The sequence below is a fragment of the Euprymna scolopes genome, chromosome 1 (assembly GCF_053919585.1).
Source record: "Euprymna scolopes isolate OS-2025 chromosome 1, ASM5391958v1, whole genome shotgun sequence".
NCBI classification, from domain to species: domain Eukaryota; kingdom Metazoa; phylum Mollusca; class Cephalopoda; order Sepiida; family Sepiolidae; genus Euprymna; species Euprymna scolopes.
Genome location: NC_136482.1, coordinates 34,487,117 through 34,507,705, shown reverse-complemented (window position 1 = coordinate 34,507,705; position 20,589 = coordinate 34,487,117). Strand labels below are relative to the sequence as shown.

Below are 20,589 nucleotides of genomic sequence, written 5' to 3'. Positions count from 1 at the left end.
ATAGATGTGTTACTTTGTTTACTGAAGATGTGCTCAAGATCGGGGGAGGTGGGGCACAGATGGCTAAAAGTTGGCCTGCCTCACTCCAATTCATTCTTTCTGAATCTCTCTCTTTCTCTCTTGTAAGAAAAAAATACAAATTCAACCAAATACATAACCTCCTTGGTGAAGATAATAATATTTCTATTTATAAAAATGGAGGAAAAAAAACAAACACAAAACAACTTTTCATATTTTTTTAAACTTTTAAATAAGCAACAAAATAAATACTTTTCACAAGAAAAGGTGATCATACCTGACCAGTGATCATACCAATGATATCTTTCTTCAGGGGAGGGGGGGGAGCATGTGGAGAAAGAGCAGCATTAGTAGTTTAAAAATAAAATAGAACAAAAAAATAATATATTTTTTTGGTTTGTTAGAAAAAAGTGCATAAAAGTGACATTTTTTTTTCTTCTCATGAGAGCAACTCATAATTTACAGCACTCACAGCTCACAAAACCTCACTACGCCGGAGACGCTCTTTCTGGAGAATTTCTGTCCGTTTTCTGCGTTCCACTGCTCGGTTACCAATTGTTTGCTTTAAAGGTGGCAGGGTGACAGTCTCTGCGACATAGCCGATATCACGTCTGAAATGTCAGCAATTCTTTATCTTTAGACAATATATGATAAACTGTCAGCATCGTAATACATTAAAAAAATGTTCGTGGAAAAAAAGATATATTTGCTTGAAGTAGCTGAGTGGTCTTAGCTGCTAATCGAGTATTACAATCCAGTAAGTCATTATAATGAATGATTGTTCAGAGTCGTAGCTGATAATATGCTTGAGATTTAATTTCAGATAAGATCTATTTCCTGATGTATCAAAGACATTTGATAAGGTTTAGCCTAAAGGGCCACTTCACAAGATTTCCCCTTACGGAATATCTGAAAATGTATTCTTAACCATTGAATCTTTTCTCTCTGATAGATTTATACAAGTAGTCATTGATGGGCAGAAATTTGAAGCTCAATAACATGCCTCAATGATCCATCCTGGGTTCAACTCTTCATCAGTGATCTCCCAAGTTCATTCATTGACATATATGCGGACAACACTACCGTCTATGTCAATACTTCAAAAGCCAACAGCAACCAAGTTTTCTATGAGTTTCTCTCCTCCAACCTTGAGCACGTGGTGCAATGAAGCAAAAGAGGACTGGTTAATTTTAATGCATCCAAAACAAAGTTTCTATCTTTTCACCATAAACAATCTGATCCCCACTTGGCTTCAATTGATATGAGTAGCTCTCAGCTCAAAGAAGTTTCTTACTTCAACGAGTTTCTAGGTCTGACTTTCACTCCTGACCTGAAATGGAAGATTTACATCAAAATCTTTTGCCAAGATTGCTGGAAAAATGGTTGCATCATTCTATCGCTCCAGGAGGTATCTCCTGCCGACGCAATTCTCTACCTGCATAAGAGCCAAATATGTCCTAAAATGGAGTACTGTTGCCACATCTGGGTAGAGGCTGTTCAGAGCACCCTGTTTGGCCTTGACAGAGTTCAAAACCAACTTCGAAACCTAGTAAGTTATGTCCTTTTCTTCTCTCTGCAACGTCTTTCCTTATCATTTTCATGGCAAGTGTTTGTCTGAGCTTCAATCTATATTCGCCACTGCCAAACTTTCACAAAAAATACTGGTTTAGCTACAACGACCATCAACAATTTTCCCCACTCTCTATATGTGCTTAAATTTAAACACAAATTCCATGTAAAAAGCTTTTTTCCTACAACTGATCGCCTGCGGAACTCTGTTCCACTGGGCTGTTTTACAGCTGACTACAACATGGTCATCTTCAAGTCCAATGTAAACAACTTCTTGTTCAGTTGTCCCCCTTAAATAATCAAATTCTATCCCATTCCCACCACTAACTATGTTGTTATCTCAGAAATTACTATATACTCATTAACTCTTAGCTTTGAGTGGCCTTAAGGCCTTGATAAGTAGTGACTTTCTCATAAAAAATACAAAGTTATTGCATATAAATAGTTTCCAAATCTTTTAATACATGAGGATTTGCTAAGACTTTTAGAATCAGAAATAACTTTCTGTTCAACAGTTCAAATGCTTCCAAATTACTTTCAAATTTTGAAAGGAAGCAAAGTAATGTTTTTTTTTAACAACTATTAAAATGTCTGACTTGCTTATGAAGAAACCGAAATGCATTCTGGCTAATTTAATTTGGTAGTCGCATTTTTTTTACTATTGTACTTACATTTTTTTTGTGCTTTGTTTTAACTGAATTTTGCCAACTTTATGATGGGCGTCTTTGACTGTGGCCTTTGCATCATCTTCTACAATATACGCTTTGGCTGAGAGATAAGCATCGGGTGTCCATTTGTGAGAATAGAAAACATCCCTCAGGTCACACTTCAGCGTGTCCAACTAGAAAGATAGGAAAAATAAAAGAGATTTGTCATACTTATGTTTAAAAAAGCATTTTTATTGGTTTGTCACACATCAGTTTGAAATAATATTTTTCATTGGTCTGTCACATTTAAGTTTGAGATAACAATTCTGTTGGTCTGTCACTCTAGTTTAAAAAAAGCATTTTCATTGATTTTTCATATTTTAGTTTGAAATAACATTTTTTGGTGTTGTCATGCTTCAGTTTGAAATAATATTTTTAATTCGTCTGTCACACTTAACTCTGAAATAGCATTTTCATTCGTCTGTCATGCTAAAATTTGAAATAGCATTTTCATTAAATTAAGCTTAAGTTTGAAATAGCATTTTCATTGTTTGGAAAGTTTTGAGATGGGGAGTTATTATTTGGTTTATTTGGACTACTATTTCTATCTTGGTTGTTATTGTGACTTTACAAATTCAAACTTTCTGACGCGAATGCACACACAATGTCTTGCATGTTGAGTAGTGATTTGTAAGAAGTTAAATGCGCAGTGCAATTGTTTTGAGTTTTTGTAGGTGTCAGTAAGATTTAATGTATGGACAGCAACCATTTTAAAAGACAAGACACAACATCAGTTAGAAGGAAAATGTGAGCAGATGCAAAGAAAGCGATTCATGAAGTTGGATGAACATTTTGTTAGTTTTGCTCCAATGATTTTAAAACTAAAATTCCTGCCAAGTTTGAAGCTATCATTAACAGTTTTGTCATAAAAGTCATCCGTGTTTGTTACAATCGTATTGACAACGTTTCGGCCGATATAACCTTCAGTCTTCTTCACTGTTTATCTCACTCCTACAGCAGGATAATGTGAGTCAAAGGTCAGGAAAATGGGGTTTGAAAAAGAGCTGGCGCCCTAGAGGAAGAGCATTTTTGCTTGTAAAAAAATGACTAGGCTACACCGTCGGTATGGGTGTCGGTGTTTGTCAAGCTATAGACAACAAATCAATTTTTTTTTTTAAATATATCATTTAAAGCAAAGACAATATTACATACTTAATTGCCATGTTGAAAATAGTAATATATCCAAAAATTACAAAAATTCATCAAGTAGAACAACTGCTATTTTGTTTTTAGTAAAAAATTAAGTCTATCACTATAGACAACAAATATTGCAGGCATGTCGCAAGTAATCTAAAATATTCTTTTCAGAGTTATGTCCCCTGTGTGCAATCTCCTACTTCCTACTTTATAACATCTAAGAAAAATGCAATTTTACCCAATTTTCCGTAAAAATTACTTTTCACTGGAAATAACTGTATATTTGATGATTTTTTGTAATTTTTGGATATATTACTATTTTCGGCATGACAATTAAGTACGTTTAAAACAACATGTTTAAAAAATCGGTTTGTCGATTGTATCTTAATAAGCACTAGGGTATCTCAGGTTTTTAGAAATAAAATAACTCCTTCTCAATGTATGAGAAAGCAAAGGTTAGTCTACAAAACTGCAAGGATCAGAACATCTCCCACCCAGTTCTCAACCTCCAACCTTCTTCAGGTGTATATCTTCAAACTTATAGAATTTTTGATTGATTTGAATTTGTTTGATTGTTTCATTTTACGCATATCAACCTTTTTTGAGTTATTCATTGTCTAATCCAGTCATTTTAGTAAAAGTTCTTGATATCTTCAAATATTCATGTTGTTTTGTTTGGTTATTTTGTAGAGAATTTTTTTGTTTGTTTTTAGCTTTGCAGAACATGATTGCGTTTTGCAAACGAAAAGAAAAAACAATAACTTTTTTTTTTTTACAAGGTGGTCACCACTTATCAAGGCCTGGAAGCCACTCAGGGATAAGGGTTATTGTAAGTACAGTACGTTAGTGTGGATATTTAAAGTGTCTACTTAAGGGAGCGGTTCATCAGGAATTTGTTTACGTTGGACTTGAAGACATCCAAGTTGTAGTCAGGAGGGAATCAAGCAGACGGAACAGCGTTCCACAGGCGTGCAGTTCTAAGAAAGAAGCTTTGTTCATGGAATCTACGTTTTGATTTAGGCATAGATAAAGAGTGGGGAAAGTTTTTGACCGTGGATTGAGCTAGATGGGTGTTTTTTTGTAAAAGATTGGCGAGGGGGGACTAGAGATTGGAGTTCAGACGAGCACCTGCCATGAAAATAACGATAAAACAAAGACAAGCTTGCAACGTCTCTTCTGTGGGAGAGAGGTTGCAGGGAAAAGAAAAGGACATCCCCCACTGTTTGGTGCATTTGAGATCAGGAAGTCAGTATCTTCAAACAACCTAATCTGGTAGCATGAGACATTTTAGTTGAACTTTAGAATCATTATGTCAGATCTTAGAACCAAGACAAAATGTTAAACTGAACTGTTTATTTAATTGACAGTGGTAGATTAATTGATCTCATGCTGTCCGCCACAACCCAGTAGAAATGTTAATTTATTTCATTCTTACTTAATAGTGAAGAAACATGGCATAACACTTAAAAGCATTGGTAAATTATCAGCTCTTAGTGGCAGTCTTCTGTCAGGTTGAACGTTCAATCCTTACTACAGGTGACAATAATTAAGAATAAAATAAAGTATGTAAATAAAGTATGTAACACTTCTACTGGCACTTAATGAGTACTGAGCAGAGGTATCCTCACCAAATGTTAGGAAAAATTATTGAGTAAAATTTGAATTAAAGGTAAAAATCAGTTTTATCAAATTTTGTCTCTCCAGTATTTATTATTACTTGGTTAAATAAGAGACTGACTTATCTCCCTTTGCTTTGCAGGTAGTTCCACTCTTATCAATATTAGATACACAAAATTTGATAAAACTGATTTTAATTTTTAATTCAAATTCTACTAGATAATTTTTCCTAACTTTTCGTGAGGATACCTATTTTTGCATGATATGTAAATATATCAGTAGAGTTTTCCTGTTAATTTATTTGAAATTGCAATTTTCACTGGTGCTCAATCTATATATCTATAAAAGTGTGTGTGTGTGTGTGTGTGTGTGTGTGTGTGTGTGTGTGTGTGTGTGTGTGTGAGAGAGAGAGAGAGAGAGAGAGAGAGAGAGAGAGAGAGAAAAGAAAATGCTAGTACTTTTTAAGTACATTTATACCTGGGTCATGGCTGACATAATAAAAGCAATCTACATGTGGATTAAACAAAGGTTCACTTTGAAATTTCGTTCATGTTTTCAAGTTTGACTAGAAGATTTACAAGTTTGAAAAATCATCATCATTGGTTTAATGCCTGTTTTATATGGATGGGTTTAAGAAATTGATTTTCAATAAACAATCTCTGGTTAGGTCTTTATTTACTCCTCTTTTTCTCAGGTGTATTTTTATCACTTCCTCACGTTTTCCCAAGTGAACTGAATCTGCTACCTCAACTGTTCTACCATTACGAACTGTCATCTATTCTTTCAACATGACCATTGAAGTCTACTCTACTACCCACATCTCCTGATATTGTTCAGACTTAACCTTCCTCTGAGCTCATCAGAATTAAACCTGTCTTTAAGATTCACATTAAACATCCATCATATAATTCTCATATCATTACTCTCCATGCAACATATATCCATAACCTTTATTGACTAGATTTTATTTCTATACATCATCACACTGCATATACATGTCTCATCGACTCCTCCTTTGGTCAGCAGTTGTAATGTTTTTCTGTTTAGTAATGGCAGAAGATCACTGAAAAATAAAAATTTCTTTTTTATTATTAGAGTGGGTGAGCACTTCAGACGGTAGTCAAAAGATTATCTTCTACAAAGAATTGGGGGGGAAAAAAACAATACTGGTGATTGCTTTGGTTCTTAAGTTTTGTTCAAATTTGTTGCTGATGATATTAAACTATGGTGCTTCTCTAGTTTCACTCCAATATTTAAAAATTAAAATTGCACAAAAAATGTATGTTCATAACTGTTATATTAAAAATAAAAGCGGCACACCAAACTTTACAAAAATTGATCCAGTATTTTTATTTGTAAAAAATAAAATTAAATCATTTCTGTCTCAAATTTAGAAAGCTTTTCTTATTATGTGAATGGGGAATTATTGATTCTTTCCTTGCTTGAATTAGAGTTTGGGTTATGTCCCTTTGATTTTAATAAGGCCAAAAATGGACAACATGAGATTTCACCGATAAATTTTTTGTTTTTAAATACTGGATGAATTTGCATAATTGTTGATGTACTCTCTTGTTTTAACCTAACAGGTAAGTACATCGTAAACATTTTGTACCATTTTGTTTATTTTCTTTTGACAATCAGTTTTAAATATTGAGGTGAAATGGAGAATCATCCAAACAACTTATTAGATGGCTTCAGAATTTTTGAGATGATTATTTTCATTATAAGGATTACCATTTTCATGTTGGTTATTTTAAAACATACAACATCCATGCAGTATATCTAAACAAAAATTAGCTTTAACACTGCCAGAATTCATACAACAATTATCCATATGGATACATAGTATAACTGTTAAAGGCATTGATTAACAACCAGTTCCAAGTGACAGTCTTCTGGAGGTTGAAGGTTCAACATTTACTACAGATGATAATAACCGTAAAATTAACACTTTGTGATTGATATACAATATACTCCATGGATTAAACAAAGGGTTTTATGCAAAATTCTTGCCATACGGTCAATATAAAAATGCTCAAATTCGAATGATACACCTTAAGAAGATTGGAGATAACCTTATCCAAAACATTGTGAAAATAACACTCAAACTGAACACACTAGTCTGAAGGCTCCAAATAATACAAACTATGATGATGATGATGATGGTGGTAGTGGTGGTGGTGGTGATGATGATTTGTTTAAAAGCAAAAGGATGACAACCGATATATAAAAATATAATGGTATATCTTTATTGGTCCCTAGTTACTTGCCTTTATACAAGGACAGGGTTTGTTATGAGGTTTTAAATGCGGGGAAAATTCAGCTTCTCATAAGAATTGGCACTTTGGATACAAAAATTAAAATTACTCCAGTCTAGAAGAATTTCTTTTTGATTTATCAAGGATAGAACAATGTCAGATTAAATACAGATTTAGATTCTTATAACATGATTTTCTTTTTTTTTTGGGGGGGGGATGCTGCGGATAACAAACAAAACAAATAAAAAAACAAAAAAATGAAAATAATAAAAACATATTTTCAAAATGGATTGCTTAGAGAAACACATCAGTTTTTCAATTGGAAGAAGTAAATTCTAAGAAATGCTGCAGATACACACACACACATATTACAATCATAAAGGGAAAACTTTTATTGTTCATGATTAAAAATAAAACACATAAAACACGTTTTTAAAAAAAATGGGGAAAAGAAAGGAAAAGAAAAAAAGGAAAAGTCAGCTGGTCGGTTTTGCCTTAATTTTTCCAAAACAATGGAAAATGTACATAATTAAAATAAAGCTATGTCACATTATATCTACAGGTGAAAAAAAAAACAGGTAAGTGATTAAAATAAAAATAGAGTTTTGATATTTTTTTCAAAGATCCTATAGGTTAATCAGGCTCAAACCTAAAAGATATTCTCCCTATTTGCAGAGAGAAGGCCTCCTCAACCGAATGTGAATGGCTTTCAAGATCTTAAGATGGAATGTGAAGTGAGCAAGACATTCTTGCCAGTACATACGGATCTTCAATAACTGACCATCTCCTTAAAAACCTATCATGTTCAACGAACTTCAGCACAAATTCATTTTCAATTTTAAGATGGAATGTGAAGTGAGCACGACTTAAAATTGAAAATGAATCTGTGCTGAAGTTTGTTAAACATGATAGGTTTTTAAGGAGATGGTCAGTTATTGAAGATCCGTATGTACTGGCAAGAATGTCTGTTGCGCAGTATGTCCCATTTCTGATTTTGCTGGGTATGTACCCAGCAACTTCATGTGGTGCCATGTTGGAATTTTCAGTGACCAGTATGACAGAGTGTGAGAGCTGCACTCCAAATTTGAACAGACCTGCTCCCTATGCGTGTATGGGCCTAGTAACATTAATGTGTCACATGACATTTTAGACAAGCAATACTCAATTTGAACATTTGGAGGTGTAGTTTCTTAGGGGTGTATTCACTTTTGTTTGTGGGGGTTTAGCTTTTAATGGTTATATTTTGAGTTATTTTTAGGGGTAAAATAAATTAACTTTGTTATATAAGTTGCAGACAGACTACATTTCATTGTGTCAAAGTGTCATTTTCTTAGTGTTGTCCCGTGAAGAGTTATATGTTATACTTGAATATCTGCAAAAATTTTGTGAGAGGTGTACTCACTTTTGTGAGACACTGTATATATGTATATATCCAAGGAAATGGCAGAAACACTAAAGGATGACCTCCAATCTGTAGTGGAATGAGGACAAAAATGGTTGGTCACATTCAATGCTGCTAAGACTAAGCTTGTTTCCTTCAATAACTACAAGAAACCTTCTCTACCACCAATAGCAATGGCCAAGAACACATTGCCTGAAAGTACTTCTTTTAAACTCCTCGGCCTAACGTTTACAGAGAATATGAACTGGAATAGATACATTGAGAGCATTGCTAAGGCTGCTGCAAAGAAGGTTGGCTCCCTCTACTGTGCTAGAAAACTACTTACGCCTGACAATATGCTATACCTCTATAAGGCCACCATTCGCCCATGTATGGAGTACTGTTGTCATATCTGGGCTGGTGCATCTGCTGCTTGTCTCTCGCTCCTGGACAGGGTTCAAAAGAGAGTTGCCAACCTGATAGGTCCTGAATTGTTCAAATTTGTTGCTGATGATATTAAACTATGGTGCTTCTCTAGTTTCACTCCAATATTTAAAAATTAAAATTGCACAAAAAATGTATGTTCATAACTGTTATATTAAAAAAAAGCGGCACACCAAACTTTACAAAAATTGATCCAGTATTTTTATTTGTAAAAAATAAAATTAAATCATTTCTGTCTCAAATTTAGAAAGCTTTTCTTATTATGGGAATGGGGAATTATTGATTCTTTCCTTGCTTGAATTAGAGTTTGGGTTATGTCCCTTTGATTTTAATAAGGCCAAAAATGGGCAACGTGAGATTTCACCAATAAATTTTTTTGTTTTTAAATACTGGATGAATTTGCATAATTGTTGATGTACTCTCTTGTTTTAACCTAATAGGTAAGTACATCGTAAACATTTTGTACCATTTTGTTTATTTTCTTTTGACAATCAGTTTTAAATATTGGGGTGAAATGGAGAATCATCCAAACAACTTATTAGATGGCTTCAGAATTTTTGAGATGATTATTTTCATTATAAGGATTACCATTTTCATGTTGGTTATTTTAAAACATACAACATCCATGCAGTATATCTAAACAAAAATTAGCTTTAACACTGCCAGAATTCATACAACAATTATCCATATGGATACATAGTATAACTGTTAAAGGCATTGATTAACAATCAGTTCCAAGTGACAGTCTTCTGGAGGTTGAAGGTTCAACGTTTACTACAGATGATAATAACCGTAAAATTAACACTTTGTGATTGATGGTAAAAATACAATATACTCCATGGATTAAACAAAGGGTTTTATGCAAAATTCTATAAAAATGCTCAAATCTATTTAAAAAAGGCAAAATTCAACCAATCTTTATTCATGAAAAATAATGTCTTTTAAATGTTGCTCATTTTCAGCTTCACATATTTGTGCTTTTTCAAAAACATTATTCATGACAGATTGCAGAATTTCTGGATCGCGATTTAACTCCCTTATTTCGTTCTGCAAGCTGGCAGACCTCAAAATATCAAACCTCAACCCCTGCAAGAATTGAAGGAAAACATCAGAAACGATATAAGGAAGTTAAATCCCAATGCAGAGATTCTGCAATCTGTCATGAATCATGTTTTGGAAAGAACACTAATATGCAAAGCTGAAAATGGGCAACATTTAAAAGACATTATTTTTCATAAATAAAGATTGTTTAAATTTTGCGTTTTAGTTTTTTTAATTTTCCAATGTTTTGGTCAGATTGTGTTAAAATTAAAGGAAGATATCATCAAAATTAAAGAATCTATTTAAGTTCAAAACCCTTCAGTGACTTTTTGGACACCTTGTGTAATTGACTGAAGGCAGCTCGTGGATTTGATATTTTCATTAAATTTTCTTCTTCAGAGGAAGCTATCTATTGTGAGTGCTCCCTTTGGAGGGCTTGGATTGTTCAAACTACTATCTTGTTGAGTTCAACAAGATGCACCTGAAGAAGGTGGAAGGATACATCAGTTGAAATGTTGTTAGAATAACATTCAAGATGAGAGCAGTAGTCAGAATAATCTAAATAATGGAAATTAACAATCCCCATCTAAAAAATTCCACCTGATGTATTTCCTGTTTTTATTATTCATAGTGTGATCATCAAAGTCGGCTGATATTCAACGAATAACGGATGTCAATTAGCAACGAATGCAGAAACAAAATGTTTGAAAGTTTACCTCACGTGTTTGCCTCTCATTCACTTGTTGCAAATGTTGGATAAAAGTTTCCTTTTCTTGGAGTGTTCGTTGTCGTGGTGTAATGTCGTTGATAAGAGCATAGCGTTGTACTCTCGATGGAGGCGGCAAGGACTGTTCCATGCTGTAGTGCCCACCACCCCAGTTGAGCTGATAGCGGAGAGACTCAATTGTAGACAGCCTGTGAAAAACAAGTTTGATTCAATATAAGATAACAGAGTTTTCAGAGAAAAGCAGGTTTCGTGGGGACTTTTATTGATAAAGTACAGGCCTCCATTTTATCCATATTCATATATGTACAGCAGAATGTGTATGAGGTTTCACTCCTAAATTAATAAACCTATCATTGCGAATTTTGGAATATAGCTGGTTGACAGAAAGATCCAAATGTGAGCTATATTTAGTTTAATTTGAAATTACCTCCTTTGGAAACCAACACCTAAATGGAATAGAAAAATCTTTCAAATATTTTAACTGTTCAAACATTTTTCAATTACTTTTTTATATCTAAAACTATAGAATATAATGTAAAATCATAGTGGGGACATAATACAGAAAGGGGCAGAGACATCCCCCTCTTTAGAATTAAAAATCAGTCAGCCGATACCCCACTCCTACATCCACCCACGAGCTAACAAGATACCTGAAACAGTTCAGACAGAAAAACCCCACCCATATCTCTCATGCTCTCTCTCTCTCTCTCTCTCTCTCTCTCTCTCTCTCTCTCTCTCTCTCTCTCTCTCTCTCTCTTTCATGCTTTCCCTCTTCCCTCCCAAAAGTAAAAAGGAAGGAAAAGATTTTAACGATAGTGGTTAATTAAAGGAAATAGAAAAACCATTTTAGCAGGTAAACAAAAGCCACATGCAGACAAACGATGCTCAGAGAACCTTTCTATGCATTAGCCAGTACTTATGATGAATGTTCGAAAAAGCATCGGGGTTTCATTAACTGAGCTATAATATGAATCCATGGCATATCAACCCACATGCCATGCACCCAAGTTAACTTATATGGAGATAACCGAAAAGGAGCGATGACGATTCCAGTTTTCCAATATTGAAAAACATGTTTCAGTCTAGGGACCTGGCGAAGGAATAAGGAATCGTTTAAACACAAGTTGAGATGTTTTTCAAATTATAGGAACTAGATGGACCTTGCAAAACATGTGTTTTTCAGTGTAGTGACCAGTCGAAGGGTTATGTGATCACACAAGTACAAGTTGCTGTATTGCTTGAAGACAGGAATCTATCAAAGGGAATTTGTAAAACATGCTTTATTTCAATCATATATATATATATATATATATATATATATATATATATATGTATATAATACGAAGGATGATGAAATCACCTAACTACAATTTGATGCATTGGTCTACATCAAAAACCAAACAACAATCAACTTGAAACTTACACTAAGTGACTGAGGGATTTGTGTAAAAACTAATAATGAATAGTTGGCTTACTGCCTAAACATGAGGAATTATTTGCTGAAGAAAGAAATAATGACAGGAATATCCAAAAAAAAGAGGGACAATACCAATATAACTAAAAAGAAAAGAAGAGAGAGTGGGGAATAAAAAGAAAAAGAATTGAACAGTATTTATTTACATTAGACTTGATCACAACCATGTTTTCATCAGTCGTGAAGCAGCCCCATGGCACAGTGTTCTACAAGCAAACAGTTCTAGGAAAGAAACTTTGCTCATGGAAGTTTTGTTTTAGATAGAGAGAAAGAGAGAAATGGAAACTATTGACAGTATTTGTAGCTAGATGAGTTTGTGTGGTGAATATTTTACAGGCGGATTGACATAGACTGATGCTCAGTTAAGCACTTGCCATGAACATAACAATAGAGTTGAGAAAGACTAGCAAATTCTCTTGTGTGAGAAAGAAGTAGTAGGTAGGTAAAAAGGGTATAGGCCACTAGATTTCGAAGTCAAACCAGGATAATGTAATTTTAGAATACACAGGGTGTCTAAAAGAAACCTTATTAAAATTTCCCTTTTTATTTTTTATTTCTGCAACTGAAGGCCTCACGCTATTAGGCTCCTTTTAATCAAAATGAAATGTACTTATCTAAATCCCCTGGATAGTTGCAGAATATATATGATTAGGAGAGTCTATCTCCAAAATCTTAGGAGTTTATGAATAGATGATAAACAAATAAAATGACAAAAACTACAGTTTTTATATATTTTAGTAATTTATGAAAATATATTAATGGCAATTAAGCTACACAGAGGCTTCAGCATTTCATTGCCTTTGTTTTAATTGACTGTTCCTTGTATACAAGAAGTAGCATAGAAAGTGAATCACTTTAGCAGTAGAAGAATAATCAACTCCTTAATTAGTAAAGTGATATATATGTATATATATTCGGTAAATTTGTTAACTTAAATGGAATGGCTCATCTAGAACTTGTTTACATTGAACTTGAAGGCAATCAGATTGCAGTAAGCTGAAAAGTAGGAAAACAGAAGACAGGTCCGCAGGTGTGCACTTCTAAGAAAGAAGCTTTGTTCATGGAATCTACATTTAGGTTTAGGCACAGATAAAGAGTGGGGGAAATTATTGATAGTGTTTTCAGCGAAAGGAGTGTTTCTTGTGAAAGTTTGACGAGGAGGGACCAGAGATTGAAGCTCAGTCGAGCACTTCCCATGAAAATAATGATAAAGCAGAGACAAACTCACAACATCTCTTCTGAAGACTTGTTGGCCTGTACTGAGAGTGAGATGAGCGATCACCTGAATTCTTAAATACAGGGTATACTGATGAGATTATCCAGGGTGATGGGAAGCAATTTTTCTTAAGACAACGTTTAAACAATTTTGTAAGTATGGGTGCTAGTTCTGGTTGAAGTTTTTTGAGTACTATAATTGGAATACTATCAGGGCTGGTTGCTTTACTGGAATCAAGGTTTTTGATTAGCTTAGCAACATCACGTACAGATATTTGTATATCAAACAACATGTTTCTGATACAGGAGGAAATATTGGGGGTTGACGGCCTTGGTCGCAAAGGGTAGAATTAGCTGCAAAGTTCTTGGCAAAGAATTTGACTTTGTCTGATGCTGATGAGATTTCCTCAGGTCCATTGTTGATAGTTGGGATAGAGCATACACTTCTGTTCAGGATCCTGTTTGCTATTTGCCAAAACTAGAGGTCTACATTCCAACCTTCCAGAGGCATAGGACCGACCACTTCCCTAGATGAGTTCATAATTAAAGGATACTCTAACTTAACTTCCAAATCTGACCCCCAAGATCGCTGTGGTCATGGAATATGTGCCTACATTAAAGATGGCTTTCCATATGGTAGGGATATCTCCAGAGAAGACCCTAGGTTACCTTATATGTGCTTGCTCACACCATCATATTTATATTTGCCCTCTATCACCCCCACAACAGTGGAGTTACTATCTTTAAGAGTATATCTAAGAAAATTGACCACATTCTGTCTGCTCATCCTTCGGTTAACATTCACATTTGTGGTGACTTCAATGTCCACAATGTGGAAGACAGATGAGGAGGGGGGGTTCTGTCATGATTTTGCCATTGCCTATGACCTCGCCCAGATTGTTCGCGAACCCACCCATGTGCCTGATACTACCGGTCAGTATGCAAGCCTTCTAGACCTTTTTCTCACAAGTTCCCTTGAGCTATGTTCATGTTCCATTCTATCTCCTCTGGGATCTTCCGACCACTCGGATGTATCAGTTAAGATAAAAATGAAATGTAATAAGTCTTCAGACAAACCTCTCCACCATACTGTATATCAATACTCTATGGCTGACTGGGATAGCGTCCATACATTTATATCTGAGCTACCTCTGCATTCCATGTTTAAAAAGGATGTGTCCTCTATAGTATCAGACCTGACCGAATGGTTAATTGTAGGTATAGACCGATTCATACCATCCAAAAAATTCCAACAAAAACCTAACAGCCAGCCATGGTTCTCCCCAGAATGTGCTGCTGCCATTATGCACAGAAATCACTTTTTCCATAGCTACCAACGTAATAGATGTACTGAGACTAAAGCTGCTTTCAGGACTGCCAGCAACCACTGTAAAAGAGTAATAAAAAATGCAAGAGAACTATATGCTCAGTCCGTTAAATCTAAAGTAGCTGAGCAGCAGCTTGGTTCCCACCAGTTTTGGCAAATAGCAAACAGGATCCTGAACAGATGCGTGCGTTCCATCCCAACCATCATCAATGGATCTGAGGTAATCTTGTCAGCATCAGACAAGGCCAAACTATTTGCAAAGAACTTTGCAGCTAATTCTACCCTATGCGACGAAGGCCATCAACTCCCTGTATTTCCTCCTATAACAGACAACATGCTATGCAACATACAAATATCTGTGCGTGAGGTTGCCAAGCTAATCAAGAACCTTGATTCCAGTAAAGTAACTGGCCCTGACGGCATTCCAATTATAGTGTTGAAAAAGCTTCAACCAGAACTTGCCTCCATACTTACAAAACTGTTTAAGCGTTGCCTTAAGGAGAAGTGCTTTCCAACACCGTGGAAAACCTCATCAGTATGCCCTGTATTTAAGAATTCAGGTGATAAGTCTTCTCTCTCTCTCAGTACAGACCAATAAGTCTCCTGTGTGTCATGAGTAAGTTGCTGAAATCCATATTAGATAAAGAAGTAGTCAACCACCTCAGCAGAAATAACCTTCTTAGTGACATGCAATATGGTGTCTGTTCTGCCAGATCTGCAGCAGATGTGCTAATAGTTATATCTCATAGGATTAGTGAATCTCTTGATAAAGGCCTCCTTTCTAGGACAATTGCTCTTGACATATCAAAGGCCTTCGATAAGGTATGGTATAAAGGCCTACTTCACAAGATTTCCAGCTACGGTATAACTGGTAATGTTTTCTCAATTATTAAATAATTTCTCTCTGATAGGCTCATAAGAGTAGTGGTTGATGGGCAGAAATCAGAGGGCCACAGTATTAATGCTGGAGTCCCTCAGGGGTCAATCCTGGGCCCAACTCTCTTCCTGATCTACATCAATGATCTCCCAAAACACATACTTAAATCATTCGTTGACATCTATGCTGATGACACAACCATCTATGGCAACACATCAAAGGCCGTAAATGACAAAGTTCTCTCTGATTCTCTTTCCTCTGATCTTGAGAGCATGGTACAGTGGAGGAAGAGATGGCTGGTTACTTTTAATGCATCTAATACACAGCTCCTATCTTTACATCATCAACACTCTAATCCACATCTGGCATCAATTGAAATGGATGGCTTTCATCTAGGGGAGGCTCCATGTTTTGATAAGCTTCTGGGATTGACCTTTACTCCTGACCTGAAATGGAACACATACATCAAGTCTGTTGCCAAGGTCACTGGAAAAATGGTAGGATCCTTCTACCGCTCCAGAAGATAACTCACTGTTGATGCAATTCTCTATCTATATAAAAGCCAAATACGTCCAAAGATGGAGTACTGCTGCCACATCTGGGCAGAAGCTGCTAAAAACAGCCTATCTTGCCTTGACAGAGTACAAAATAGACTTCTTGACTTAGTGGGGGATGCGCTTTTCTCTTCCCTGCAACCTCTCTCCCACAGAAGAGACATTGCAAGCCTGTCTTTATTTTATCATTATTTCCATGGCAAGTGCTCATCTGAGCTTGAATCTCTGCCAATCTTTCACAAAAAACACCCGTCTAAGTGAAAAGACTGCCAATAATTTTCTCCATTCTTTTCTGTGCCATGAACAAAGCTTCTTTCTTAGAAGTGCACGCTTGTGGATCTCTCTTCCGTGTGCCTGTTTCTCACCTGACTACAACTTGGATGTGTTCAAGTCCAACATAAACAAATTCCTGATAGACTGTCCCCTTACGTAAGACACTTTATCAAATCTCCATTACTAATGATTACTACGATATTTTCCGACTGATTACTGTACACGTAATAACCCTTATCCCCGAGTGGCTTCCAGGTCTTGATAAGTGGTGACTACCATGTAAAAAAAAAAAAAGAACCAAGCTTTTTTGGACTTGATGGACTGAGCATACTACTATCTTGCATTCTTTATTACTTTCTTACAATGGTTGCTGGCAGTCCTGAAAGCGACGATAGTCTCAATACATCTATTATGTTGTAAGCAATGGAAAAGGTTGAGCCTGGTCATTATTAAAATGGGTGACCAAAAAAAATAAAAAAATATGTAACATTTCTCTTCGTCTCTTGACCAACAAAAAAAAAAAAAACGTAAGTACCCTTTTATAAAGATTTACTTCAGGTTTTACACATATACACACATTTAAAAAAAAAGAAATCTCTCTCTCTCTCTCTCTCTCTATATATATATATATATATATATATATATATATATATATATATATATATATATATACACTCACAAAAAAAAACCACACACACACACACATATGTTAACTCTTTTACCACTGCCTTGCATTTCAAGAGTATATTTTTCTATTTTGTTTTTGTTTTTTTTGTGGAATCTTTTCTTTTTTCGTCTCTTATCCGTATTTTATCTAGTGTTAAATATTTCTCGTTTTTCCCCCACGTGGTCCTATCTATATTTCGGATAGTTAGTTTTTATGGTTTGTTTTGTCGTTTCCCCTATAAAAAAAAATGGCTATGAATTTACCTGCCTTCACTGGTGACGTTCGAGTTTGGTTTGCTCAACTCGAATCCTATTTTTCAGCAAAAACCGTCACAGAGCAACGACAACTCCACATAGTCTTCAGTGCATTCATTGCGTCGTGAATGCCAGTTGTAAAAGATTTAATAATTGATACCCCTCCGCATGCAACAATAGTATCAAGCGGGAGGTTCTGCTCCAGACGTTGGTGTCGGCAGAAAAACGTTTCCAGACGTTAGTACACGACGAGCTTTTGGGGGACTGTATGCCAACCGAGTTGCTCCGGAGAATGAGGGAGCTGGCTGAAAACGTCCCCGCTGACATTGCCCTTATAAAGCAGCTTTTCTTCTCGAGGCTGCCTCCACAAGTTAAGGCTATACTGGCACCCATGCTGGAGAAGCATCCCATTGATGAGATAGCGGCATCAGCAGATAAAGTGATAGACTTCACTAAGGGGCCTACTACCGCCTTCATCCCTCACCCACAGGCCGCAGCTTCTATATATTCCGCGACTGCTAGGGATGCAAGTCGAGACGCCACATCTGTGGCTATTCTCGACGCTATCGAATGCCTCGCCAGAGAGGTGAGTAAGCTGAACATGAGCAGGCCACATTCGCCCCGATGCCACTACAAGAGCCGTTCGCCATCCCCACATCACTGCCGCCACTCTAGCAAGCCAGGAGTATACTTTTATCATAGTCGTTTTGGCAAGGACGCACGGCGCTGTAAAATGCCCTGTTCGTATTTGAACCAGGGAAACGATTGTCGGGAGAACTGAGCACGGCACATTCCCCACAGACCACCCTCAACCGTGCCTATTTTATCACTGACTCCTTATCCCAAGCATTGGTCGATACAGGAGCAGCTTGCAGCATTTGGCCTTTGAAACTTCTCACAGAGAAGCCTCCAGTGTTGTCCATCACACTGCAAGCGGTAAAACATTCTCCCATTCCCACATATGGTCAAATTTCTTGTTCTCTGGACTTGGAATTACGGAGAGACTTTACATGGGTCTTCACTATAGCAGATTTACCCTACCCTATACTAGGCGATGACTTCCTGCACCACTTCAACCTGATAGTGGGTATGCGCAGACACTGGCTGATAGATGCAAATACAGAACTTTCTGTCCCTGGTGTAAAAACAAACACCCCTCTATCAGCCCAGTATTCTTCATTGCCGCTTCAGATAGCCCGTATCAGACCACCTTAGACTCCTACCCGGAGTTAACGAACTTAAATTTTGTGGTGAGCAAACCCACACACACCACAAAACACCACATCGAGACCACAGGTGCTCCTCTTTTCTCATGCCCTCGCCGCCTCCCTGCTGATAAACTTAAGGCAGCGAAGGCAGAATTTAACCATATGCTGCAGCTAGGAGTAATACGCCCCTCACCCAGTCCATGGGCTTCCCCTTTGCATATGGTCCCGAAATGAGATGGAGATTGGCCTCCGACTGGGGACTACCGACGACTCAATGCCATGACGGTGCCTGATCGTTACCCAATCCCACATATACAAGATTTTGCTTCCTCTCTGTATGGTTGTAAGACCTTCTCCAAACTGGACCTAGTTAAGGCTTACCATCAGATTCCAGTGAATCCGGCCGACATACCTAAGACTGCGGTAACGACTCCATTCGGAGCGTTTGAATTCTTAACTATGCCCTTTGGTTTATGAAACGCGGTTAGCACATTTCAGCGCTTCATGGACGAAGTAGTGCACGACTTGGACTTCGTCTATAAATATATAGATGATATCCTCATGGCAAGTGCCTCACCTGAGTAACATGTCACTCACTTCCGCCTACTATTCAATTGGTTTCAGCAATATCAGGTGAGGATTAACCCTGGTAAATGCGTTTTCGGTGCTTCATCACTAGTTTTCCTGGGCCACATTATCAGCCCAGAGGGTATATCTCCATTACCGGAAAAGGTGAAAGCTCTGCAAGATCTTCAACTACCCACTTCACTTTGCCAACTAAGACACTTCCTTGGTCTGTTGAACTACTACAGACGCTTTATCCCACACTGTGAGAATCTTCTAGCTTCTCTTTTCAACCTGTTTTGTAACAGGAAGAAGAAAAATGAGCAGATCTCACTTAATGAGGCCCAGCTTAAGGCTTTCAATGAAGTGAAAACAAAACTAGCGACAACATCTCTACTTGCACATCCTGTACCCGATGCCCAGTTTCACTGGTTGTTGATGCATCAGGCACAGCTGTAGATGCAGTGTTGCAACAGCAGCACCAACAACAGTTACAACCTCTCGCATACTTTTCAAGACAGCTGAAACCAGCAGAACAACATTACAGCACGTTTGGCCGTGAACTCCTGGCAATGTACCTCGCACTGAAACATTTCCAACATTCACTCGAGGGCCGTCAATTTGTGATCTACACTGATCACCATCCGCTTACATACGCACTTCATTCTAAGCCGGACAAATATTCTCTCCATGAAACACGCCACTTGGATTTTGTTTCGCAATTTACAAGTGATATCCGACATATCTCAGGTAAACAGAATGCTGCGGCAGACGCTTTGTCCTGCCTTCCCATTAATTCTCTGTCCTCACCATCGGATATCGACTTACAGCAGATGGCCTTAGACCAGCCAAGTCTGGACAAGTTGGATCCGTCGTCACCTGAATTTGCAACTTGCAAATTCGCATACCTGCCCATGCCTACCTCGGACATGCAGATCATTTGTGACACCTCAGCGGATTCACCTCGACCATTCATTCCATTGACTCATTGAGTTGTTTTTGACACCCTACACAATTTGGCACACCCCAGATGCAGAGCCACAGTGAAGCTGATTACAGCTAGATTTTTCTTGCCAAATATGAGGCGTGATATCACTGTCTGGACACGTTCCTGTGTATCCTGCCAAAAGTCGAAGGTGCACAAGCATATCTGTGCACCCCTTAGAACATTCACCACCCCAGACGCTCGGTTTAGCCATGTGCACATCGACCTGGTTGGACCTTGGCCAGTCAGTCAGGGATTTACTTATCTCCTGACCTGTATAGACCGTTTCACA

General features: G+C 36.9%; 1 protein-coding gene across 1 annotated transcript in view; it reads right to left on the bottom strand.

Moving 5' to 3' along the window:
* Positions 1 to 222: 222 nt before the first annotated feature.
* The window catches only part of LOC145293708 (uncharacterized), a 49,058-nt gene continuing 28,691 nt past the window's right edge, over positions 223 to 20,589 (bottom strand). Inside the window, exons 7-9 of the mRNA XM_080140179.1 lie at positions 10,889 to 11,087; positions 2,259 to 2,428; positions 223 to 629 (exon numbers count right to left, since the gene is read on the bottom strand). Coding sequence (XP_079996305.1) covers positions 494 to 629; positions 2,259 to 2,428; positions 10,889 to 11,087 — 505 coding nt within the window. The 3' untranslated portion in view covers positions 223 to 493. The remainder of the gene's footprint in view (positions 630 to 2,258; positions 2,429 to 10,888; positions 11,088 to 20,589) is intronic.